This window comes from Microtus pennsylvanicus, chromosome 4 (genome assembly GCF_037038515.1).
Source record: "Microtus pennsylvanicus isolate mMicPen1 chromosome 4, mMicPen1.hap1, whole genome shotgun sequence".
NCBI classification, from domain to species: Eukaryota; Metazoa; Chordata; class Mammalia; order Rodentia; family Cricetidae; genus Microtus; species Microtus pennsylvanicus.
The window spans coordinates 65,671,238-65,694,378 of record NC_134582.1 but is presented as its reverse complement, the minus strand read 5'-3'; the positions used below and the strand labels follow the sequence as shown (position 1 = coordinate 65,694,378).

At 39.1% G+C, this 23,141-nt stretch overlaps 1 protein-coding gene across 1 annotated transcript in view; it reads left to right on the top strand.

The window, feature by feature from the left end:
* The window catches only part of Taf4b (TATA-box binding protein associated factor 4b), a 124,116-nt gene extending 103,236 nt beyond the window's left edge, over positions 1-20,880 (top strand). The window contains exon 15 of the mRNA XM_075969263.1: positions 16,552-20,880. Within this exon, the coding sequence (XP_075825378.1) occupies positions 16,552-16,719 (168 nt within the window). The 3' untranslated portion in view covers positions 16,720-20,880. The remainder of the gene's footprint in view (positions 1-16,551) is intronic.
* The last annotated feature ends 2,261 nt before the right edge of the window (positions 20,881-23,141 follow it).

Sequence of the window (23,141 nt, the reverse complement as noted above, 5' to 3'; positions counted from 1 at the left end):
GAGCCTTGGGTAGAAATGACCTAATAGTCATTAATGGTGTGGCTTGAAGGGGACTTGGAGACCCCTGTCCCTCCTTGTTCTCTTGCTTCCTGACTATGAATTGAGAGGATTATGCTCCGTCACATACTACTGGCAGATGCTTTGCTATAGTACCAAATTAGCCAGTTCAATTTATGATAGATTGGACCCTCCAAAATTATGAACCAATCAAACCTTTCTTTATTTGTTAGTTGATTATCTCAAATGTCTCTATAGGTGGATTTTTCTTTATCTATTACTATATTCCAGCTTTTCTTCATTATTTGACTTGAAATCAGGAAATACAGATTTTTCTGACTTTTTTTTAAAGCTATCCCAGGTATTTTTATGTGAACTATATGCATTTACATAAGTTTTATACTTACCTCGTCAGTGTTATAAAAAGCCTGTGTGGGACTCTTTCCTCATTTAGGCTGACATTGAATCTAGAGATAATTTGTAAGCAATGGACATCTTAGCTTTTAAGCCCATGAGTATTGTAGATTTCTTGATTTATATCCATCATCATTTTAGTTTCCTTTAAGTCTGTTATGCCATTCACTGCACTTACACATAAGTACCAGTGTTTGATGCTTCTGATAAGAGTATTTTAAATCCCACCTCTCTGAGAGTATGAGGCACAAGACGGTACTTTCAAGACCTGCTTGTGCTACAGAGTAAGTTCAAAGCCAATCCTGATAATTTACTGAATAGTGTGCCAAAATGAAAAAAAGTGGGCTGGACATATGACTGTCGTATAGTGTTTGCCTGCCTTAGGTTTAATCCGTGTGTGTGTGTGTGTGTGTGTGTGTGTGTGTGTGTGTGTGTCGCGCGCGCACACACACACCGGAAATTTCAAGACAGGATAGTATTCAGGCCAGAGTGCAGTGACAAGGTTACTACTTACTGCTCTCATCTAAGGAAAGGAAGGGAGAAGGCAGAGAGAGAGAACACAAGAACAAAAAGTGTAGCAGAAAGATAATAAACATTAGCACAGCTCCTGGAGGTTTTAAAAGGGAATAAGAACTCTTTCTTGAACTGAGCTAGCAGCCGTTTGTATGACATTCTGACTGCATTCTGTCCATGTTTGTGAACTTGACTGAAGCTAAATACAGGAGTAATGAACTGATTTCTTTGGTGTAGGAAATTTCACACTGGATAGCATTCAGGCTACTGTTCACATCTCTTAATCCAGGTCTATAGGCATTTCTGTGTGGAGAAAATCCAGCATTGGATTTTCTCTTTATATTGCTTGGTAAAAGCATGTTTCTTAAACAATTTTTATACTTGCAATGATTAATCTGGATTGTCAGCTTGATGGGATTTAGAAACAACAAGCAAATATCTGGGCCTAACTGTGCGGGTTATCTAGATTTGATTATGCGGCCTAATTTAGAGGAGTCCTCCCACTTCGATTTTTAAAAAAAAGAGCCTTTATCTAAACTAACCAAGAAGAGAAAAGAAAGGAGGAAAATTTATTAACATTGGGAATGAAAAAGAACAGACATTACCACAGACATTAAAAGAAATAATAAGATATGATGAATAATTTCCTATTAACAAACTGAACAACTCAGACAAACATAGTCTCTCTGGCAGAAAAAGTACAGTGGCAAAAACAGGAGATGCTTGCTGGCCAACTTTCATTCAGACTCAGAGAAGAGGGTAAAGAATGCGTGCTCAGCTAGCCTTTTCTCTTCTATGCAGTCACTCTGAGTCCTCTGTCATTTTTTTTTAACCTTTTTAGTTGTACTTGTGTTTTTGTTTTTGTTTGTCTTTTTAGAGGTGTTTTATCTGTTTAAGCATACAATATGTATCTTTGACTGTTCCCAACCTTGAGATAGTATCATTCATTTTATGTAGGAGTCTTCTGAGCCACCACCCATATGCCTTCTGTCCTTTGTGCTGTGACTTACCTCTGTAATGCGCACTATTGCTTAGCCTTACAGCGAATGGAAAAGCACCACTGTTACTGTCCTCTCACTTTTCCTGTCAGTCCAGATTTTTTTCTTGGAGCATTTTCCATCCTGTATGCAGCTCACCAGCTCTATAATTCCTAAACTTATAAAGAAAGCTACTGTTAATATATTCAAAGCTATTAATAAATCCGCCTTTAGTTGTTCTACAGTGCCCTTCATGGTTCTCCAAGTATGAAACTACAGTGATTTCACTGTCAGTCCTTTGAAGAACTTTTTTTTGTTTTTGTTTTTCGAGACAGGGTTTCTCTGTAGCTTTGGGCCTGGCCTAGAATTAGCTCTTATAGACCCGGCTGGCCTCAGACTCACAGAGATCTGCCTGCCTCTGCATTCCAAGTAATGGGATTAAAAGTGTGCCACTACTGCCTGGCTCCTTTGAAGAACTTTTAACAAAATGTAAGCAGATCTAGATATAGTTTATATGAGTTTTCTTACTTTTCAAATGCTTTTTAGAAAAGTCCCAAGTTGTATTTTTCTCCTTGGCCACAGGAGGCAGTCAAGTTATGTCTTTTTAGAGTTGGCTTCTGTTTGGCCATATGCACATTTCATTTACTTGAGGACAACCCCCCTCCCATGGATATCACCCAGCCAAGGTATATTAAGTTGCAGTGAGACTAGGCACCCACCCCTCTCTTCTGTTAAGGCTAGATGAGGAAATTCAGTAGGAGGAATGGGCTCCAAAAGCAGGTTATCAAAGTCAGAGACAGCCCGTGCTCTTACTGTTAGGTGTTTCATAAGAGGATCAAACTACACAACTCGAACATACATGAAGAGGACCTAGGTCAGTCCTTTCCAGACTCCCTGGTTGCCAGTTCGGTCTCTGTGAGCCCCTATGAGCCCAGGTTAATTGGTTCTATGGGTTTTCTTTTGGTGTTTTTTGAGTCCTCTGGTTCCTACAACCCTTCCTCCCCCTCTTTTGCAGGAGTCCCCCCAAAAATGTTTGGCTGTTGGTCTGTCTCTACATCTGTTTCCATCAGTTGCTGGGTGAAGCCTCTCTGATAACAATTGGGCTAGGCACCAATCAATGAGAATAGCAGGGGGTTTTGTTTGGTTTTTTGTCATCGCTGTTTAGTTCTATCCTATGTCTCTGGGCTCTCCTGCCTCTGGGTCCTGATTTTCAGGGATGAGCTCCCTTCTCGGGTATGATTCTCCAGCTGGGCCCATCGTTAGTTGATCAGTCTCACAATTTCTGCACCATCTTTACCCCAGCACATCTTGTAGGCAGGACAAATTGTAGGTTGAAGGGTTTGTGGTTGGGTCCCGATCCCTTCCCTAGAAGTCTTGCCTGGTTACAGAAGATGGCCAGTTCAGGCTCCATATCCCCCATTGCTAGGAGTCTTAGCTAGGGTCGCTCTCATAGGTTCTTGGGAGTTTCCATTGCACTAGGTTTCTAGCTCATTCTAGACATGTCGTCCAATTCCCTTTATCTCTCCCTACATCCTCCCCACCCTCACCTGACCCTTTCTATCCTCATACCTATTCCCTATCCAGGCCCTTCCCCCACCCATTGGCAATGTCCCATTCTCGTTTCCTTTCACGGTGAGATTCTTGGAAAACACTCCTCCCTCCCACCTCCTAGCCCTCTTTGTTACTTAGCTTTCTGAATCTGTGGGTTGTAGCATGTTTCTCCTTTTCTTAATGGGTCTCCGTTACCTCCCTCAAGATGATCTTTTCTAGTTCTATTCATTTGCCTGCAAATTTCAAGATGCCATTGCTTTTAACAGCTGAGTAATACTCCATTGTGTAAATGGACAACATTTTCTTTATCCATTCTTCCATTGAGGGATATCTAGATATCTGGTTATTTTGAGTGACCCTGCTATGAACATAGTTATGCAAGAATTCTTGTGGTATGGTGGAGCATCCTTTGAACATATACTAAAGAATGGTATAGCTGGGTCTTGAGGTAGATTGATCCCCAGTTTTCTGAAAAACGGCCACACTGACTTCCAAAGTGACTGTACAAGTTTGCACTCCCACCGGCAGTAGAGACACCTTCCCCTTGCTCCATATCCTCTTCATGATGAACCAACACTTGAGTTTTTGATCCTAGCCATTGTGAAAGGTATAAGATGGAATCTCAGAGTTGTTTTGATTTACATTTACGTGATTCTTGGCCATTTAAGATTACTCTGCTGAGAAATCTTTGTTTATGTCTGTATCCCATTTTTTTAATTGGGTTATTTGAGTTTTTGATATCTAGTTTCTTTAGTTCTTTATGTATTTTGGAGATCAGCCCTCTGTCAATTTTGGGCTTGGTGAAGATCATTTCCCATTCTATAGGTTTCTGTAGCAGCAGCACGACACTAAGATCGACAATTAAGAAATGGGACCTCATAAAACTGAAAAGCTTCTGTAATCCAAAGGACACTGTCAAAAGCTAAAGTAGCAGCTCATAGAATGGAAGAAGATTTTCACAAAACACACATATAACAGAGGGCTAATACCCAAAATATATAAAGAACTCAAGGAATTAGCCATTTGATGGTCTTAGGTGTTTTATTACTTGGCCAGCTGCTGAAATGTCTTCTCACTATTTTGAGAATGTTGTAGGGGGAAAACTTTAAAAAAAGACCGTTGTTTTGAATAAATTCTACCTTATAGTAGCTTGGTGAGAGTGAATAGATAAAAAACGTTTTAGAGGACTAGATAATACTTTACAAATATACCAATCAAGAAGTTTACATTTTCCTCCCAGATTTATTTGGCTTAAAGCTAAGACTAGCAACACTGTTTTGACTCAGAAGGGCCAATGATTGTTATTAGCTCAATTTTACTGTTCATTCATACCAGTTACATTATTGTGTGATACTGGATTCTGCACAGGAATCAACCTACACATACTGATCAGATCCTTTCTCCATGACTGTAAAAATCTTCATAGGTCACAGACATCCTCTAAAGTACAGTGAATGATGGGTTAGAGATAATTGCACAGCAGGCATGAAGTTTTAGAAGAACACCAAGAAAGTACATGGGAGTGCATCTAGTCTAGAACTGGGACTAGCTGGTGCTTGTAGGCATTGGGGGACATACCTGACTTTAAGCCGTAAACATTTCAGTGTTGGGACTTGAGAATACAGTTGCTGGACTATAGAATGTCCTTTCATGAAGAAAGTATACTGTTTGCCATTAACAAAAAAGGAGAAGTTACTTCTTCTATGATCAGTAGTTTGTGATAGCAATAAAGAAATGAGAGACAAGACTGATTTTATTGTGGTTGTAAATGACTATTTATATCCTGTCTTTGTGTGTTTGATTTTGGTCCTGTAGATTTTTAGTCACTAGAGCATTTTAAGCAGGTAAACCATATTGCTAGCTTATTGTTTTAGAACAGTCATTCACACTGCAGGGTAAGCAGTAGTAACACAATAGATAGACTGTTTAAAATTATTAGTTTTTCAAATAGTAGGTAATAAAAGAAAAAGTGTTGAAAGAAGTAAGTAGGATTGGTAAGAGTGGCAGGTAGATCATAGTAGAAGGAAAGGCTGATGGTCTCGTCCAGGTTTCTGGATTGGGGCATTTTTGTACATACATTTGAAGTCCTTGGAATAAAATGAAGAGGAAGAAGGGAAAGAATAACGGTTCAATGTACGTTGAATGTAGGATATGTGTGGTTAGTACATTTACTGGAAGCTTTTTTAGAAAATTGAACAGTGGGGCCTGAGGTAAAGATAAGGGTCAGTATATTTCCTTTGTAGCTGGCATAATTTCAGAACTACAATTAGAGTTCGTACCCTGTGATTCAGTGTCACTGAAGTCTCTTTACTTCTTTTGAAACATACTTAGGAATGACAAAATTTTTGGCAGAGACAGACATGTCAGACTGCTTGTGCCATAGGTAAGGATATTGAGTGTGAGTCAGAGACCTATAACTTCAAAACTTCTGCTTGTTGACCAGCAGAGGGCAGTCAGTCGTAAAAGTTCAGTTTGTTCCGCTGTGTTTTCTTTAAGGCTTAGAAAACAGTCTTGTTTTTTGATTTGAGTCAGGGTATTGTGTAGCCCAGGCTAGTCTTTGGCTCACTGTGTCAATGTGATTGACCTTGAGCTCTTGATCTCACTGCCTCCACCATCCAAGTGCTGAATTCTCAGATAGGAGCCATCGTCCTTGGTTTGTGTGGTGCTAAGGGTTGAGCCAGCACTCTATCAACTGACTTGTGTCTCCAGCCAATAGCTTAGATTTTTGAGTATAGATTCTATGCATTATTGCCTTGAGTCAGGCAGAAACTTCATTTATTTACTTGAGGTTGTGATATATGCCTGTGCAGTTGTGTTCACCTGTGCGTGTGTGCATGTATAGACCAGAAGAAGATAATGGATGTCTGTTACTCTCCACTTTCTTACCTCAAGACATGGTCTCTTACTGAACTTGGAGCTTGCAACCCTGGCAATTCTCCTATTTTGATGCCTCCCTATACTGCTGGTGTTACAAGTATATATACCTGATCATGCCCAACTTTTATAATGTGGCTTCTGGATATCTGAACTCAGGTTCTCACAGCTGTGCAGCAAGTGCTCTTGTCTACTGAGCCAGCCCCAGTATGCCTATTTATCCTTGTTTTTAGGTCCTAGGGAATATTGAATTTTTATCCTAGAACCAGGTATCGTCCTGATTCCTAAATCCCATGGCTAACGTTGTTTCATCCTTCAAGTTTAAAAAACTTAGATCCACTATAAGATTAAAATGTTAGAATGGCTTGGCACTGGGCTTTAGTATAAATTGGACAGAGCACCTGAGAAATGTGGTGAACCATTGTTTCCAGTTCCTCTCTATTAAAAACGCCCCAGTTTTTGTGCTTGGTTAACTGTTCAATGTTAAATTGGTTAAATGTTCAGAGAACATTTCTGTTTTCTTAGTCTTACAATTCAGGAAACAGTGTGGAGTCAGCTAGAGACGGTGTTCGATAAGGTTACAGCAGCTTTTCTGTGGTTTTATTGAGAAGTATAGGAAAGATGTCTGTAGAAGTATCCATTGTCCAGCAGCTAGCTCCATATAGAAGTGGCCATTAGTCTACGTTTTAACTTTAAGCACTGAAAGTTCCCTGAAATTAAAACAGTTCACCAAGAAACAAGAGAAGTCTAACAGTATTTATCATTTCTCTAAAGTTATAAGGTTAGCCATTTAGGGAGGACTTGATGTTAGGGTTCAGGTGGTAAAATTAATTAGGAGGAAATTTCTGGAGTAAAGTTATATTCTTCCCTGTTTGCAAACAGTCCGTGACTCCCAGTGACTGATAAAGGCCAACACTTAGAGATCTCATACTGTGTCCCAGATGTTCTCATTTAATCTTCATATGAATCTTTTAGGACCCTCTATCATAAAGATACTTGTTGTTAACGTATCCTTGTTTGCAGTTTAAGAAACTAAAGCACAGAGAAGTTAAGTAGTCTGAGGTTGTTTATGAAGTTGACAACTAGTGTTTTTTTTCTGTTCAGTATCTTGTGACACGATACTTGAACTGGATCAGGCTGTGGGTTAGCATGGAGCCAGGTTACTTTGTGTGGTTACAGGTTTTTAATGGAATATTTTTTATTAATTCTTCTAGAATTTTATGAATTCTTATACTACATTTTTATCAGATTCATGCTGACTCTTCCCCCTAATTTTTTTAGACTCACTCCCCAACTCCCTGCCTCCTCCCAACTTGATGTCCTTTTTTAATATCCAGTCAAGTCCAGTTTGTGTTGCCCATCCCACTAATGTGTGCGGGGCCATCCACTAGAGCATGGTTGATTGCCAGGGCCACACCCTTAAGAAACACTGACTCTCCCTCCCTCAGAAGTTATCAGCTCTCAGTAGCTTCTCCGCATGTGGAAAGCAGCTCATAAGCCATGCCCTACTTGATGCTAGCATCTGGACTAGCTGTTTTGGACTGGATCTCACACAGCTGTTCTGCTGACTGACATAGTAGCTGTGGGTCTGTGAGTGCAGTGGTCCTGCCATGTCCAGAAGACACTGTTTTCATCAAGTTCTCCCGATCCCGACTCTCAGAATCTTCTGCCCCTCTTCTGCACGGGTGCTGACATTTGGATAAAGGTCCACGTGAAGTGAGGGACCTGTGGCGAAACTCTTGAAGCCACTTGGGTCACACAGCTCTTGTTTTGGCTTCTTACTTGGTGTAGTGTTAATATAATTTAAGGAAAAGTTGAAAGGTTTTTAAAGATTTTATTTTATCTTACTTGCTCTATTATGTAGATGAGAATAAAATGTGAATGACTTTTTTTAGTTACTGCTAAGTGACTTATATCTAAAGCTGTTAGCTACTGGTACTCACTTTCTCCTTACAAAAATAAGAGTTCTTGCTGTTTTTTTTTCTAGATAGAAATAAGAAACTTTGTTCAATGAAACAATCTAACAAATTGTGAAACTAGTTGAATTGGTCTATAGTTCTAGAGGGTGCTGACAGTAGGCTTGGCTAGGCATTTGGTGAGTTGATTGTTTCTCCATTCTACTCTTTCATTCTAGTAAGAATCCATATAAAAGAATATCCTTATGTGACAAGTGGATTAGGAATCCCTCTGGTTCAGAAATAAACAATGTGTTCTTTATAAAAGCCTGTTTTTTCTTGTATACGCTTCCTGAACTACATTAGTGATTTAAAGCTTGACACTGTAGAACTGAATGAATGAGCTAGTGGCATGGAGGGAAAAGAAAAGTGGTGGGAAGAGGCAGGTTTGGTGTTGATGGATGTAAGCTGTCATCTGATGACCAAGAATTGCCTGCTTATTGTGACCACAGAGGATTTGTTAGATTGTTAGTTTCTAACCAGTCAGAACTGTTAACTATCCCAATTATAAAAATGGTAGGAACTTATTTTGCATACAGATTCAAGAATTCGGCTTGCTAAAATTGTGGGAAAGCACAACAAATTGGTCATGATTTTGGTGAAGAGAATGCTATCACCTTTGGGAAGTTGTAAATTATGAAAGCCGTTTGTGATGGATTGTAGAATGTCCCTTGGGGTTTGTATGATTTATAACATTGCCTCAGGCCTTCTACTGCCTCCTGTTGGAATGACCTCCTCTTCAACCCTGATCTGCCAGCTATAATGCAGCTCTTTCCCTTGCATCCTTTAGGCTTATGACATGACAGACATGAACTGTGACCCCTTTGTTCCTTATGTAGATGATTGGGTCTCTATATTCTTTACATCTTCTTTTTGTTCCCTTATTACACTTTCCTTTTAATTTCCTACAGAGATGAGATGGGGTTTTTGCTAGTAGTTTTTATTTTCTGTCAGTGCAGCATTGGTGCAGAAAGAACAAAAATCAAATCATAAGCTGACTAAATTTTTATGTAGGGAACATACCCACCTAATCAGTGCTCACAATAAAAGGGAAGCATCATGGGAACGCTAGGAAACCACTGTACTCATCTAATTGTTTCTTCTTTTCCCAAGAACTCACTACCTGATTCCTGGAACCTTGCTTCTATGGAGACTTGGCAAAAATAGAACCACACAGTTCTTTTGTGTCCTGGGTTTCCTCAGTTGTTATAGGTTACTTCACTCTATGTGACTTTTGCTAACAATGACTTTTCTGTCTTTTCATAAAGACAGAATTTATGAACCATTTTAAAATTTATGTAACATGACAAACTTTGTTGCAGGAAGATGCTTGGTGTGAACACTTAAATATGTATAGATTTAGAATTGTCAATAATATATCATTTATGGATCAAGAAAACACTGCCTTGAGCTGGAAATGTAGCTAGGTAGGTCAAATATGGTGATATTTGGCTTGTGCTTTAACAAATAACACTTGCCTGAAGATGAGGGTGTGGAGCTAGCACACTAGTTAGCCATAGAGGCCAGGCAGTGGTGGCACACAACTTTAATTCCAGTACTTGAGAGGCAGAGACAGACTGATCTCTGTGAGTTTAAGATTGCTCAGGGCTACACCAGATTGAATCAATCTAAAAAGGAAACAGAGCCAAGTGGTGGTGGCGGCTGCTAACACCTTTAATCCCAGCATTAGGGATGCAGAGACTGGAAGTGATGTGGCTAGGCCGAGAGAGGAATATAAGGCAGGAGGAGACAGGAGCTCCGAATTTAGTCCGAAGTTTCATAGAGACAGCATTAATGCTGAGGACTTGTAGAGACAGAATACCCCATTCAGTCTGAGTATCTCATAGACATAAGAACAACCAGTGCTGACTGCTCTGCTTCTCTGATCTTCTAGCTTTTAACCCCCTAATATCTGATTCCAGATTTTTATTACTAAGACCAGTTAATAATTCATGTAACAGTAAAGTCCTTGTACAGCTTGCTGAAGCCCTGGGTTTGATCCTCACAACCATGTAAACCAGGCATGGTGTCACATGTCTGTGATCCTAACACGTGAGAGGGACAGACAAGGGAGCCAAAAGTTCATTGTTTATCCTTGGCTGCAAAGTAATTTGGAGGATAACCTGAACTAGGTGAGATCTATCCTCCCTCCCTCCCTCCCTACTTTTCTTCTTTCCATCCCTTCTTTTGTCCCTGTCTCCCTTCCTTCTTTCAGTACTTTTCCCCCCAAGACAGGGTTTCTCTATGTATAGCCTTGGTCTTCCCGAAACTTATTCTTTATGCCAGGCTGGTCTTAAATGTGGAGATCCACCTACCTCTTCCTCTCAAGGACTGGGACTAAAGGTGTGCACTAACATGCCTGGTATCAGTACTTCTTTAGAATGCACTAACGTTTTTAAATAAATCTAACTCTTATAAACAAGATTATCACTGTCTAGGCAACCAGCCTCCAGGCAGCACAGGACTCAAAGGGAAATCCATGGTGTCACTGCATACTAGACTTTTCTATCCGAGGGGGTTAGGGAAAAAAAATACCACTTACATACTTTCTTGATGGTTTCCTGCAGAAACCTCTATAGAATAAAGGAAAGCCTTTATTCTTCTTTTGCATTCTCTATTCTTTATTTTCCCAGTGAATTTCTACTCTTCATTGTTGATGCATTCTTTCTAACCTATCTTTATTCTTGATGTTTTCCTTCTAGTTCCTACATTCTTGATGTTTTCCTTCTAACTTTCTCATTGGTATTTTCCTTCTAGCCCATTTTAACTTAATTTATTTAATTCTTAAATATTCTTTCCCTTACAGCTTATATACCCTAGCAGAATCTTTCAGGAACTATAAAAATTAAAATGAGGTTTCATTCTGTTTTTCAAGTGAATGAATACAAGTAAAAAAACAACATCTTTTTCATATTTATTACGTGATAAAACACTTTACATATTACAGGTGAGAAACAAATTTCCCTAAGAACCCACGTACTCTAGCACCTTATTATAGATTAACCATGTAGGCAAGGTCATGTCTTTTACTAGCAAGCTGCATTTTGCTGTTATACAGAAAGGGTCAATTGCTTTATTACTTATCTTGAAAGGGAATCTTAAAGGAATCACAAACCAAAACTTTTATATATGAAAAAGAATCAGTCAGTGCTACTTTAATTCTTCAGAGTACATACTTGTATCTCAAAAAACCCAGAGATAGATATTGGGGTTCAAGCTGAAGGGAAGAAGAGCAAAAAAATTCAAGCCATTGAAGAAGTCTTACCTCTACCAAGACTGGGCAACTGCATACTAAGTCCTAAGCCTCTGTCTCTTTCCCTCTTATATTCCCCTCTAGTGCTAGAATTAAAGACGTATGACTCCCTAGTACTGAGATTAAATGTGTGCTTCACCACCACCTGGATCTGTTTCTGCATTGATCTTACGTAGTGCAGAGTGGGCTTGCACTCACAGAGATCCATTTGCTTCTGTCTTCTAAATCCTGTATATAAGGTGTGTGCCACCACTGTCTGACCTCTAGTGGCTTAGTTTTGCCCTCTGGTTTTCAGGAAAGCTTTATTTGTTAAAACATAAATAAAAATATCACTATATTTTCCTTTTGTCTAACATAAAAAAATGCTATAACTAATAAAAACCATATACATTAAGTAAAATAACTATATACAGTATATACAGGCAATAAGTATATCAACAATGTCTTCTCCATTTGTATTTGACAAATTCAGAGAAATTACTCTATTATCTATCTGATCTTGGTAAATCCAAAGATTTGTACCTAATTTATTTTCTACCATAACTTGTATTACCATATAAAACTATATTTTGATATTTCTCAACCTTGTATACTTTATATTGCTTTAGTGAATTTCTTTCCTGAGTCATGTAAACAAGGAAAATGATAACTATAACTGTCTAGTCTTCAGCTACCTCAGAGACCCTAGAAGGAAATAATATTAACTAAGTAAGCAGGAAGTGCGAACAAGCAACTTCCAAAGAATGTAAGAAATGACCGAAACAGCTGACTGCCTGGACAGTCACCCATAGTTCTCTGCAACGTTTGGAGTGTCCACCTTTGACCTACACACCTAGAATAACTGACAGACTTTTCTCTGAAGCAGGGTCTTGTCTGGGCGAGGTTGGATAGTCATTTTCTTTTTTTCACTGGCTCAGGTTTCAGGGTTTGGGTGGGTTTCTTTGGCTGTCAGTAATAATTGGCAGTAGTAAGATGTCATCTATTGCACACCTGAGTAGCAAGACTTGCAGAGAAGAAAGACACCAGATAATTCACTCTGGACTCCCATGCTTATTTGATCATAGCTCAGTACTTGGAATGGACAGATCATGTTCTGTACCTTTCAGAGCTCTGAATTGTAGGTGGTGTAGAGAACAGTCCTTTTTCTTTATGGACTGTCCTATGAACAAGATTAACATAATGTGAGAAAAGATGTGGTTAAGATGATATAGCCCTCAAAAATTGAATGTGTTAGAAGAAAATGTGTTTGGCTAGATAAAGCCTCCCCAAAGTCATGCTATGAATGTGCATTAAATTACGTTGACTGATTTGATTGTGGTATTTTGTTGACTTTACACACCATGCCCTGCACTGTCAAACCAAAATTGTGATGGGAATAATTAATATCCAGTATTATTAAAACAGAACGGGAAGATTTGATTCCCATGTTACCTAAGTACCTTTGTGTAAGTTTGAGAGGATGAAGCAGAGTTGCCAATCCGATCAAAAGGTTTTTCTTTTTACTTTGACATTTTACAAAATTAATTTATTGTTATGTATGCATGCATTTATGATGCATGTGCGGTGTGGGAGAATTGTCTGTATTCTGTCAATCATGTTATAAATAAACGCTGATTGGCCAGGCAGGAAATATAGGTGGGAAAAGCAGACAGGAAGTAGAAATGATATAATGAGAACAGGAGAATTCTGGGAAGGAGGAAGTTGATTCCTCCCATTCCTACCCAGAAGCAGCAAGATGTGATCTGCCTCACTGAGAAAAGGTACTGAGCCACATGGCAAACATAGATCAGAAAAATGGGTTAATCAAGATGTGAGAGTTAGCCAGTGAGAGTCTAGAGCTAATGGGCCAATCAGCTTTATAACTTATTGAGATCTATGTGATTTTCTTTGGAGCTAAACAGTTGTGGGGTACCAGGCGGGACAGAAACCCAAACAAGCAGGCCTGGCCCCTTCATGTTACACATGTGTGTTGGTTTTCACAAGAAAACTTTCTGGAGTCAGTTTTCTTCTGCCTTTACATGGATTTCAGGGATCAAACACGGGTCTCCAGGCTTATGCTGAATGTACCTTTACCACTGAGCCATCTCGCCAGCCCTGAAGATACTTTTCAAAACAGAATATAGTTCTAAAATAAAATGAAAGGCAGAAGATTTATATGATCTGGAGAGTCTCAACGAATAATTGTCTAGATTAACTTGACCTGTCTGTGCAAGATTATTTTGATTATGTTATTGAAGATTAGATCTCAATGTGGGCATCGTCATTCCCTACTATAGGGATCCTGAACTTTGCAAGAGTATAATGCTTAGTGTGAGCTGAGTGAAAGCATGGACATATCTGTGACTCTCTTCTGTCTGCAGATATAATATGCCCGTTTTTCTAAAGGCCCTGCTGCTGTGGCTTCTTTGCTATGATGGACTGTAACCTGGAATTCTGACTAAAATACCCTCCCCAACACACGTAAAGTGAAATCAAGAATTTCACTTTTATACAATTGTCCTTTAAAGTAATTCTTTGTTTGGGTCAAGCAAGATTATTCAGTGGGTAAAAGTGCTTACTGTGCAAGTTCAATAACTGTAGTTTGATCCCTGGAATCCATGGTAGAAGGAGGGAACCTACTCCTCAAAGTTGTCCTTTGACATCTGTACACTCACTGCATGTGGTATGTGTCCACCAGCACTCATATATAATATACACACATGCACAATAATAATTTAAATTTCTTTTAAATTTATTTTTATTTTATTTATTCTTCTATTTATTTTAGTTTATTGAGGCAGGGTTTCTCTGTGTAGCTCTGGCTATCATGGAACTTGCTCTGTAGAACAGGCTGGCCTCAAACTCAGATCCACGTGTGTGTATACGTGTGTGTGTGTGTATTTGTATATGTCATATAAAACATATATTGTGTATATACATTATATGTCTTCCTGAATATAGCCTGTTGAATTCATATATTACTTGTATATATTTTTTCAAGGCTGAACGTTTGGCACTGGACAACTAGTTGCTGTTCCCTTTCCTCAGCTGCTTATAGTTCTTTATATTGGGTTGAGGCCTCATGGGCTTTCCCTATTCAGTTTGGCATGTCCATTGGTGTCTTGCTCCTTCACATTTGTGTGGTCATGTTGGTGAGACTTTATATGTGTAGCTTCTGATATTAATAGAAGACTCAAACTCACAGCAAACTTAATCCCTCTTCTGAAATGATCTCTGAGCCTTGGGTGGAGCTGCAGTTGTATTGTGGATGTAGGTCAGAACAGGACTTTGCAACTCTGCATTTTTATTGGTTGTAGTTTTCTTTAATGGTCTCTGGCTGTTACAAAGAGAGGTTTTCTTGGTGAGGGTTAAAGACTACTCTTATCTCTTGGTATAAGGACAAATGCGTAATGGATTATGGCTAGGAAATATGTTAGTTTAGTAAAATTATGATTGTCGATTCTCCTCTAGTAACCAGGATTTCACTAGTACTGAATAGTTAGCTAGCTCTCCAGTACCAGGCATGGTGTGCCTCTTGTTGAGTGGGTCTTAAGTCTAATTAGAGATATGCATACCATGGCAGTACTGCACCCAAAGGGTAATCATGCCATTCTGGTTGCCTATGTGGTTCATAAATGTCATAGCTGGGTAAGACTGTTGATTGTCTTCATTTATTTATTTATTATTTATTTATTGGTGACATTGAAATGGCTCAGTGGATAGAGTACTTGCCACAAATGCTTGACAACCTGAGTTTGATTCCTAGAACCCATATAAATATAGGAGATAACCAATTCTACAGAGTTGTTCTCTGGTCTCCACATCCACACCATAGCATGCATATGCCTCCCCCCAGCCCCACATCATAATTCACAAAATAATAATAATAATAATAATAAATAAATAATTTAACATAATAGTGCATAGATGTCAGTGTTCAGGAAATGGTCTTAATGCAGGAGTACTGGGTTTCAGTTTATTCTTGGATGAACTTGAAACTTATATTGGTTGTTGTGTTCATAGTAAAATCAGTTAAGAAAATATTACGCTGGGTATGGTAGTACATTGCTTTTAATGCAAGCACTTCAGAGCAAGAGGCAAGTAGATCTCTGAGTTTGTGGCTGGCCTAACTACACAGTGAGTTCCAGGCCAATCGGAGCTAAATAGAGAGACCCTTTTACAAAAGAAAATACTATAGATACCCATGCTGTTTGTTCACGATTTGACAAGTTCTGGAGGGGCTATAAATAATAGTCATTGTGCTTAGAGAGCTTTTGGTCTGGCAGGTTAGTGATGGTATGGAAACATCCTCTTGCAGAGAAACATGTAGCTAAGGTTCTTTGTAAAAGAGTGGGAAATGTACGCTTGGAGGCAACCAGAATGGTGAGTGCTTACCTGGCACCACCAATAATACAACATAGCACAGTGACTAACTTCATATCAAATTAAAAATTGAGACCTATTACTCTTTTGCTGTGAGATTCAGGACATATGACTAAGGCTAAAGTCATTTTCATGTCTTGTCTGAGAAATAGAAACTGCCCTTTGCTGCAATGTCGTATGAAAGAAAGGAAACAAATAAATAGCTACTGGAGAGCTATTAAGCATGATGAAATTTGAACCACAATGGGCTTTTGTTATGTTTATTTTTACTATTGATGCACAAAAAACTGCTGTCCTTTGAGGCAATGGATTTTTATGTATATGTAATTCTTCATCAGCCCCAGGATCAAAATAAATTTATCCATCACTTTGAAGTTTTTTGTAAAATCTTTTGAGTGGGATGGGCAGGAGAGTAGAGCAAAGAGCACCTAGAAGAGAAGAAATCATTTTATTCAAAGAAATCAAACCGTTTCCTGCCAGGCCAGGAGAGAGAAGTAAATGATGTCATGACCTCAGTGGGTTTAACCTTCCATAATACCTTTCCAATGGACAGTGGGCTCCTATGTGCCACAAGAAACAGGTTTTCCTTTATGAGAATTTTTATTTTAAACTAATTTTATCTTTCCCCCCTCCCCTTTCCCCTATACCTGTTTAGGGCTTCAAAGATAACCCTTCTGCTTCTGGGACGTCTAGCCTAACAGCCACCAAACCATTGCTTCGACCAAGAATCACAAGAATCTGCCTCAGGGACTTGATATTCTGTATGGAACAGGAAAGAGAGATGAAGTATTCTCGAGCCCTATACCTTGCCCTTCTGAAGTGATCACTCCATCCATCCATCCATCCTTCCATCCTTCTGTCCATCCATCCAGACACTCACTGTTTACTGCCAAAGAAGATCTAGAGAGCACTGTTGCACTGTCCTGAAATCTCCTCTGGAAAACAGTCACCAGTATGGAAGACCACTGTTTACACCGACAAGCTCGCGCTTTCTTTTTTTTTTTAAACTACATTTTGTCCGTATGTCCTGTGGGTTTTTGCAGATGAGAATTCAGATGCTTTCTGAAAGTCAGAACTTTAGAATATACTTTATATATAAGTATATAAAGTATACTTTATATAGAAGTATCACCTACCCACCTGCATTCAATTACAGCAGCTAGGGACTCCCTCTTATCGTCTCCGTTTTCTGTTTGTTTTGTTTTTTCACACCATAGCAATAAGGTACCCCTCTCTGATACAGACTGCATCTAGGTGTAGGAGAAAGGAAGTGTCAAAATATATCCTATACTGAACCTGTCTCCTAGTATTAGATTTCATGTCTGCAATTAGAAGTTAGGTAGCTAACTGTGACAGGTATCTTCTGAAGTCGACATGTGGCAAGCCACAGCATAGGGTCACTCTTGACTTGGATTAGCTGAGCTAGAATTACAAACACAGCTGATGGGACCATTTGTGCCTGAGGTTGCTTCTCTCTAGCTCCCCACACTGCACTGTTTATGATACCTAGTGAGGCATCCTTGTCAGCTAAGTTTCAAAGCTGAGTTGCTACTGATATACCTCACTGAAAAATGGAAAAACTAGAAAATAGTAGAAGGAATATGAGGCCTTGCATTCAAATTGACAAGGGAAAAATGAAAATGGCAATATGAAACAGATAGGTATACCATGTGCCCAAGGAGGGTGACTGCACTTGGAATGACAAAGCTGGTTCTTGTTTTGGTGATGGCCAAAAGAAAAAAGAAAAGAAAGAGAAAGAGAAGAAATCATAGGTCAATCAAAGAAGAAAACCTGGCAAACATTTAGTTACAGTATTTCAAAAGATGCCTCTTTTTTTTTTTTTTTGGTATTATCTTATTTCCCAAGATGGAGTTCTTTCTCTCCTTTGTATGTTTTAAGCATCTAGTGCTTTTCAAAACCTCTAACTGCTGGCAAGAACATTCTAGGACACCCTTCGGTTGTCTTAGAGGTGCTTTCAGTGTTTCACCCTTGGGCTTGTGACTCTGTGAGCAACAACACATTATGTACCACTCTGCACGGAGGAATCCGATACTCGACACCTCCCCTCTTTTTTAAACCTACCTATGTAAATTATAGCTGACAAAAAAATAATAGTGGAATTGAAATCACATACCAAAAGAATGTCACACCGTCCTCCCAGAAGATAATTAAAGGAAAATACTAGGGGAAAGATTCAGGGGAAACACCTCTAGTTTATCACTATACATTCTGTTCTTCCCACAGTATCTGTTATGGCCATATTCTATACTGTTATAAGAGTTTAATTGGCCACAGTTTTTGTTTTAGCAAGTTATGTAAAATGTCATAAATTATGTATATGTTAAAAAAGTAACTTAACAAAAAAATCTATATCCAAAGTTGTTTTGTATATTTAAATGTTTAGCTTTATTTTTTGTAAAGTACAATGTGCTTCCACATTTGTGTAATCTTAGTGATCAGATGTTTAAAATTATTTAAAATACACCATTAAAGCCATTATTTTATGATTAAAAAACCAACAAAACACAAAACTTTGCTCAGTCACTGACTTTGCAGCAGTTTTCATTGGTAGCCAATCCCTGGAGGGTTCTGATGTGCCTGGCAGTGAGTCTCTTAATTTATTTTGGACTATGGACATTTGGTTGTGGAATCTCACTTAGATCTAATTTACTGTATCACTTCCTTTGCAATAGTTATAAATTTACCTGCTGTTTGACTCACAAAGAAGGCTAAACATAGTTATTATAAAAGCTTTTCTTGGCCCGTTGAGTTTCTCTTACCAAGATAATCTTTTTCAAAAATTTTAATAGAAAGCCTTTTTGTGGTCTACACATGTGTGGTGTATGTATGGGTGTCTTCTACTTTCACCCCTCTGTCTTATGTTAGATAACAAAGGTCTCACTGAGTCTGGAGCACACTGTTTGGTCAGGAGTGTCTTCCTGACTGCCTGTGAGCCCTGGGATTTCAGGAGCTACCAACATGGCTTTTCACACGGGTGCTGAACCTACACATGGGACCGTATGCTCACACAGCGGAAGCATACTAACATGGCCTTTCACACTGGTGCTGGGGACCCACACTTGGGACTGTATGCTCACACAGCAGGAGCGTACCAGCATGGCTTTTCACATGGGTGCTGAGGACCACACTTGGGACCTTATGTTCAGTCTGCAGGCCCTCTAGCCTCTGAACCAGTTCCTGACTTCTTTAATGTCAGTTCTGAAACCTGTGTTGTGGGATGTATATTACACAGGGGAAAACAAACATGTGCATACAAATTATTACTCCACACATTTGGCTTTGGGGTAGGTGCATTTTCTTTAACACAATATTAAGGAGCATTGATATTTTTTTTTAATGTGAATGCTATGGATCCAACTCAGGTTGTCACATTTGCACAGCCGTACTCTTACCCACTCAGTCGCTTCCCTAGCCTCAATAGTCTTTTTCTTTTTCGAAAGAAACATTAAAAATATTTTTTATATTTTGTGTGTGTTTTCATGTGGAGGTCCGAGAACAACTAGCAGGAGTTGGTCTTTTTAATGTGAGACTGGAGATCACTTCAGGTCATCAGGCTTGGCAGCAAGTGCCCTTAACCTGCTGAGCCAGTTTACTGACCCAGCAAGCACATTTAAAACGTATAAAACTCTTCAAACTTACACATGACATATTTTGTTTCATTAGGATTTTTTGAGAGAAATTTATTTAGAATTAAGATTTTATACTAGTGATGATATGGTTCAAGCAGAAAACACAGCAATGCTATGGCATAATTTTTAGGAACGTTAACAGGACCAAGGTACTTGCTGATTTGAACTTTATTACTATGTCTGTTGTAGAATCAGTTAAGTGTGTCTACAAATTGCCCTCAAAAGTTTCAGTTAATATTCTGCAGAGGGGGAAAATTATATTGTGTCATGTGTGACTATAACCTACTAGAGAGTTTTGCATTGTACCATTCTTGTGATATTCTGTCTCATTTTTCAGTGTCACATATAGGCTTCAGGGAAAGCCTGTGAGGGATTATCTTGATGAACTTTATTGCCTAATCTACAGCACACACAGCTTGTCTCATAGGTTCAAGCTGACTCTGCTCTAGCAAGTTCTTGGTGGTCATCCCATGGTACTGACATCTCCAAAATACTGGGGTCTCTACAAATGGCCTATATCTTTGTCGGTAGCCTTTCATGGCCTGTCTTCAAGGACTTTAACTCTTTCACATAGTGCCAGGCCTCCATTTCTCTCCATGAGCCCTTACCTGGGTCTCTATAGCAACTAAGTTGTATCTGTATCTTGGCCAATGGACTTTCCTTAGGGTTTGTAGCCCTACCACACGGTACCAAGACTCAGCGGCTCTCCATGAACATTACATGCCTTTAAAACCAGTACCAGTGAGTGACCCTTACACTATCAACATCAGCTAACAGCACATGATACATTCCTGGATGGCTCTGGAACCAGCTTCTGTGTGCTGATCCAGAGGAAAGATTTTACTTCAGTGATGTTAGTCTCTTCTTAATCACTGCAGATTTCTCAACTTCAGTTGACTAGTATAAACTGTCAGAGCAAAACAAAAGATTTAACATTAGTGGCTCTGGTCTCTTGTAAAACACAGCCAATTCTGTCGGCTAGTTCTGTGTGAACTTGACACAAGATAGAGTCCTCTTTAGTAGAAGGAACCCCAATTCAGAAAATGCCCTTTCCTGGTTTGTCTGTGGGTAAGCCCGTGGTGCACTTTCTTGATAGGTGTTTGATGGACAATTCAGCTCTCTGTGGGTAATGCCACCACTGGGCTAGCAGCCCTGAGTGCTGTAAGAAAACATGCTGAGCAAATCAGTAAATACCACTCCTGTGGCCTCTGCCTCTGCTCCAGCTCCTGTCTCTAGTTCCTGTCCTGTTGCTCTTACTTCCCTCAGTAATGTACTGTGTGATGTGGAACTGTAAATTGAAATAAACTATTTCCTCTTCAAGTTACTTTTGCTCATGATATTCTATATGTTTTATCACAGCCATAGAAAGCCTGCGACACTCACCTTGGGCAAATTATTTTATTTTGCTTTTGTTTCCTGTTTGGGAAAAAAAGTATGTGGCCTATGGGGTAACTTTGAGAATTTAGTAAATGATTGTGTTTTTATGTAAACTACTCAGACCAGCATATCACACATACTAGGAAACAATGCAGGAGTAATACTTGTTTGGAGATTTACGTCTTGCCTAACTGCTGTACTTGGCTAAAAGCATAAACCTTAGTGTATTATTTAAATCTAATTAAAGCTTTACAAATTCCTGTGTGTACCATTGAAACTGGTACAGAAAGTCACAAAAAGACTAATTAATACAGAAAGCTATTTAACAGGCTTTCTCGCTTGCGCTCTCTCCCGTGTGTGTGTGTGTGTGTGTGTGTGTGTGTGTGTGTGTGTGTGTGTGTGTGTGTGAAAGGTTCTACCACTGAGCTTCATTCCTGTATTGGTTATTTGTTCCTGCAACAAAATACCCAACCAGAGATCAACTTGGGGAGGAGAGTTTATTCTGGCCCCTGGTGTAAAAGATGAGCAATCCATCAAGGCTGGGAAGGTCTAGCAGCAGGAATGTGAAATAATGCTGTCTGCAGTCAGAAAACAGGTGAATGCTGGTGTTCAGCTCACTTTTTTTTACATCCTCATTTTAATTGTTTGGATAGGATGTGCCATACATTTTCCACCTCCCCTTTCACCACCACCACCCTGCCCTCCACACTCCCAATTTACTCAGGAAATCTTGTCTTTTTCTCCTTCCTAGGCAGATCAATGTATCTCTGTCTTTGTTACTTTGGTTCTCTGGGGTTGTGACTTGTCTTTCTGGGTCTGAATTCCCTCACTCAGGATGGCTTTTTCTAGTCCTGTCCATTTGCCTGCAAATTTCAAGATGTTGGTTTTTACTGCTATATATTCCATTATGTAGATGTACCACATTTTCCTTCTTTGGTTGAGGGGCATCTAGGTTATTTCCAAGTTCTAGCTATTATGAATATTGCTGGTATGAACATAGTTGATCAAATGTTCATGTGGTATGATTGAACATCCTTTGGGTATATGTCCAAGAGCAGTATTGCTAGGTCTCGAGGTAGAATGATTCTCAATTTTCTGAGAAATCACCATACTGATATCCAAAGTGGCTATACAAGACTACTCCTACCAGCAATGGAAGAGTGTTTCCCTTACTCCGCATCCTCTCTAACATAGGCTGTCATCAGAGTTTTTGATCTTGTTCACTCTGACTGGTATCTGGTATCTCAGAGTTGTTTTGATTTGCATTTCCCTGATCACTAAGGATGTTGAGTTTCCTTAAGTGTCTTTCAGTCATTTGATATTTTTCTGTTGCGAGTTCTCTGTTTAGCTCTCCACCTCATTTTTTTAAATGGATTATTTGGTCTTTTGATATCTAATTTCTTGAGTTCTTTGCATAATTTGGAGATCAGCCCTCTGTCAGATGTGGGGTTGGTGGAGATCTTTTCCCATTCAGTAGGCTGTGTTTTGTCTTGTTGACTGTATCCTTTGCTGTACAGTAACTTCTGGGTTTCAGGAGGTCCCGTTTATTAGTTTATGCTCTCAGTGTCTGTCCTATTGGAGTTATTTTTAGGAAGTGGTCTTCTGTGCCAATGTGTTCAAGGCTACTTTCCACTTTTTATCCTATGAGGTTCAGATTGGTTGGTTTTATGTTGAGGTCTTTGATCCATTTGGGCTTGAGTTTTGTGCATGGGGATAGATATGGAATTATTTGCATTTTTCTACATGTCGATATCCAGTTATACCAGCACCATTTGTTGAAGATACTTTCTTTTTTCTACTGTATAATTTTAGCTTCTTTGTTAAAATTCAGGTGTTCATAGATGTGTGGATTGATATTAGTGTCTCCGATTTGATTCCATTTGTCCACTTGTCTGTTTTTGTGCTGATACCAAGCTGTTTTCAGTACTATAATTGTAGAGTAGAGCTTCAAGTCAGGCATGGTGCTGCCTCCAGAAGTTCTTTATTGTACAGGACTCTTGGCCATCCTGGGTTTCTTGATTTTTCCATATGGAGTTGGGTTTTGTCCTTTTGAAATCTTTGAAGAATTTTGTTGGGGTTTTGATGGGTATTGTGTTGAATCTGCAGATTACTTTTGGTAAGATTGCCATTTCTACTATGTTAATCCTACCTATCTAAGAACATGGGAAACGTTTCCATTTTCCATTTTCTGATGTCTTCTTCAATTTCTTTCTTCAAA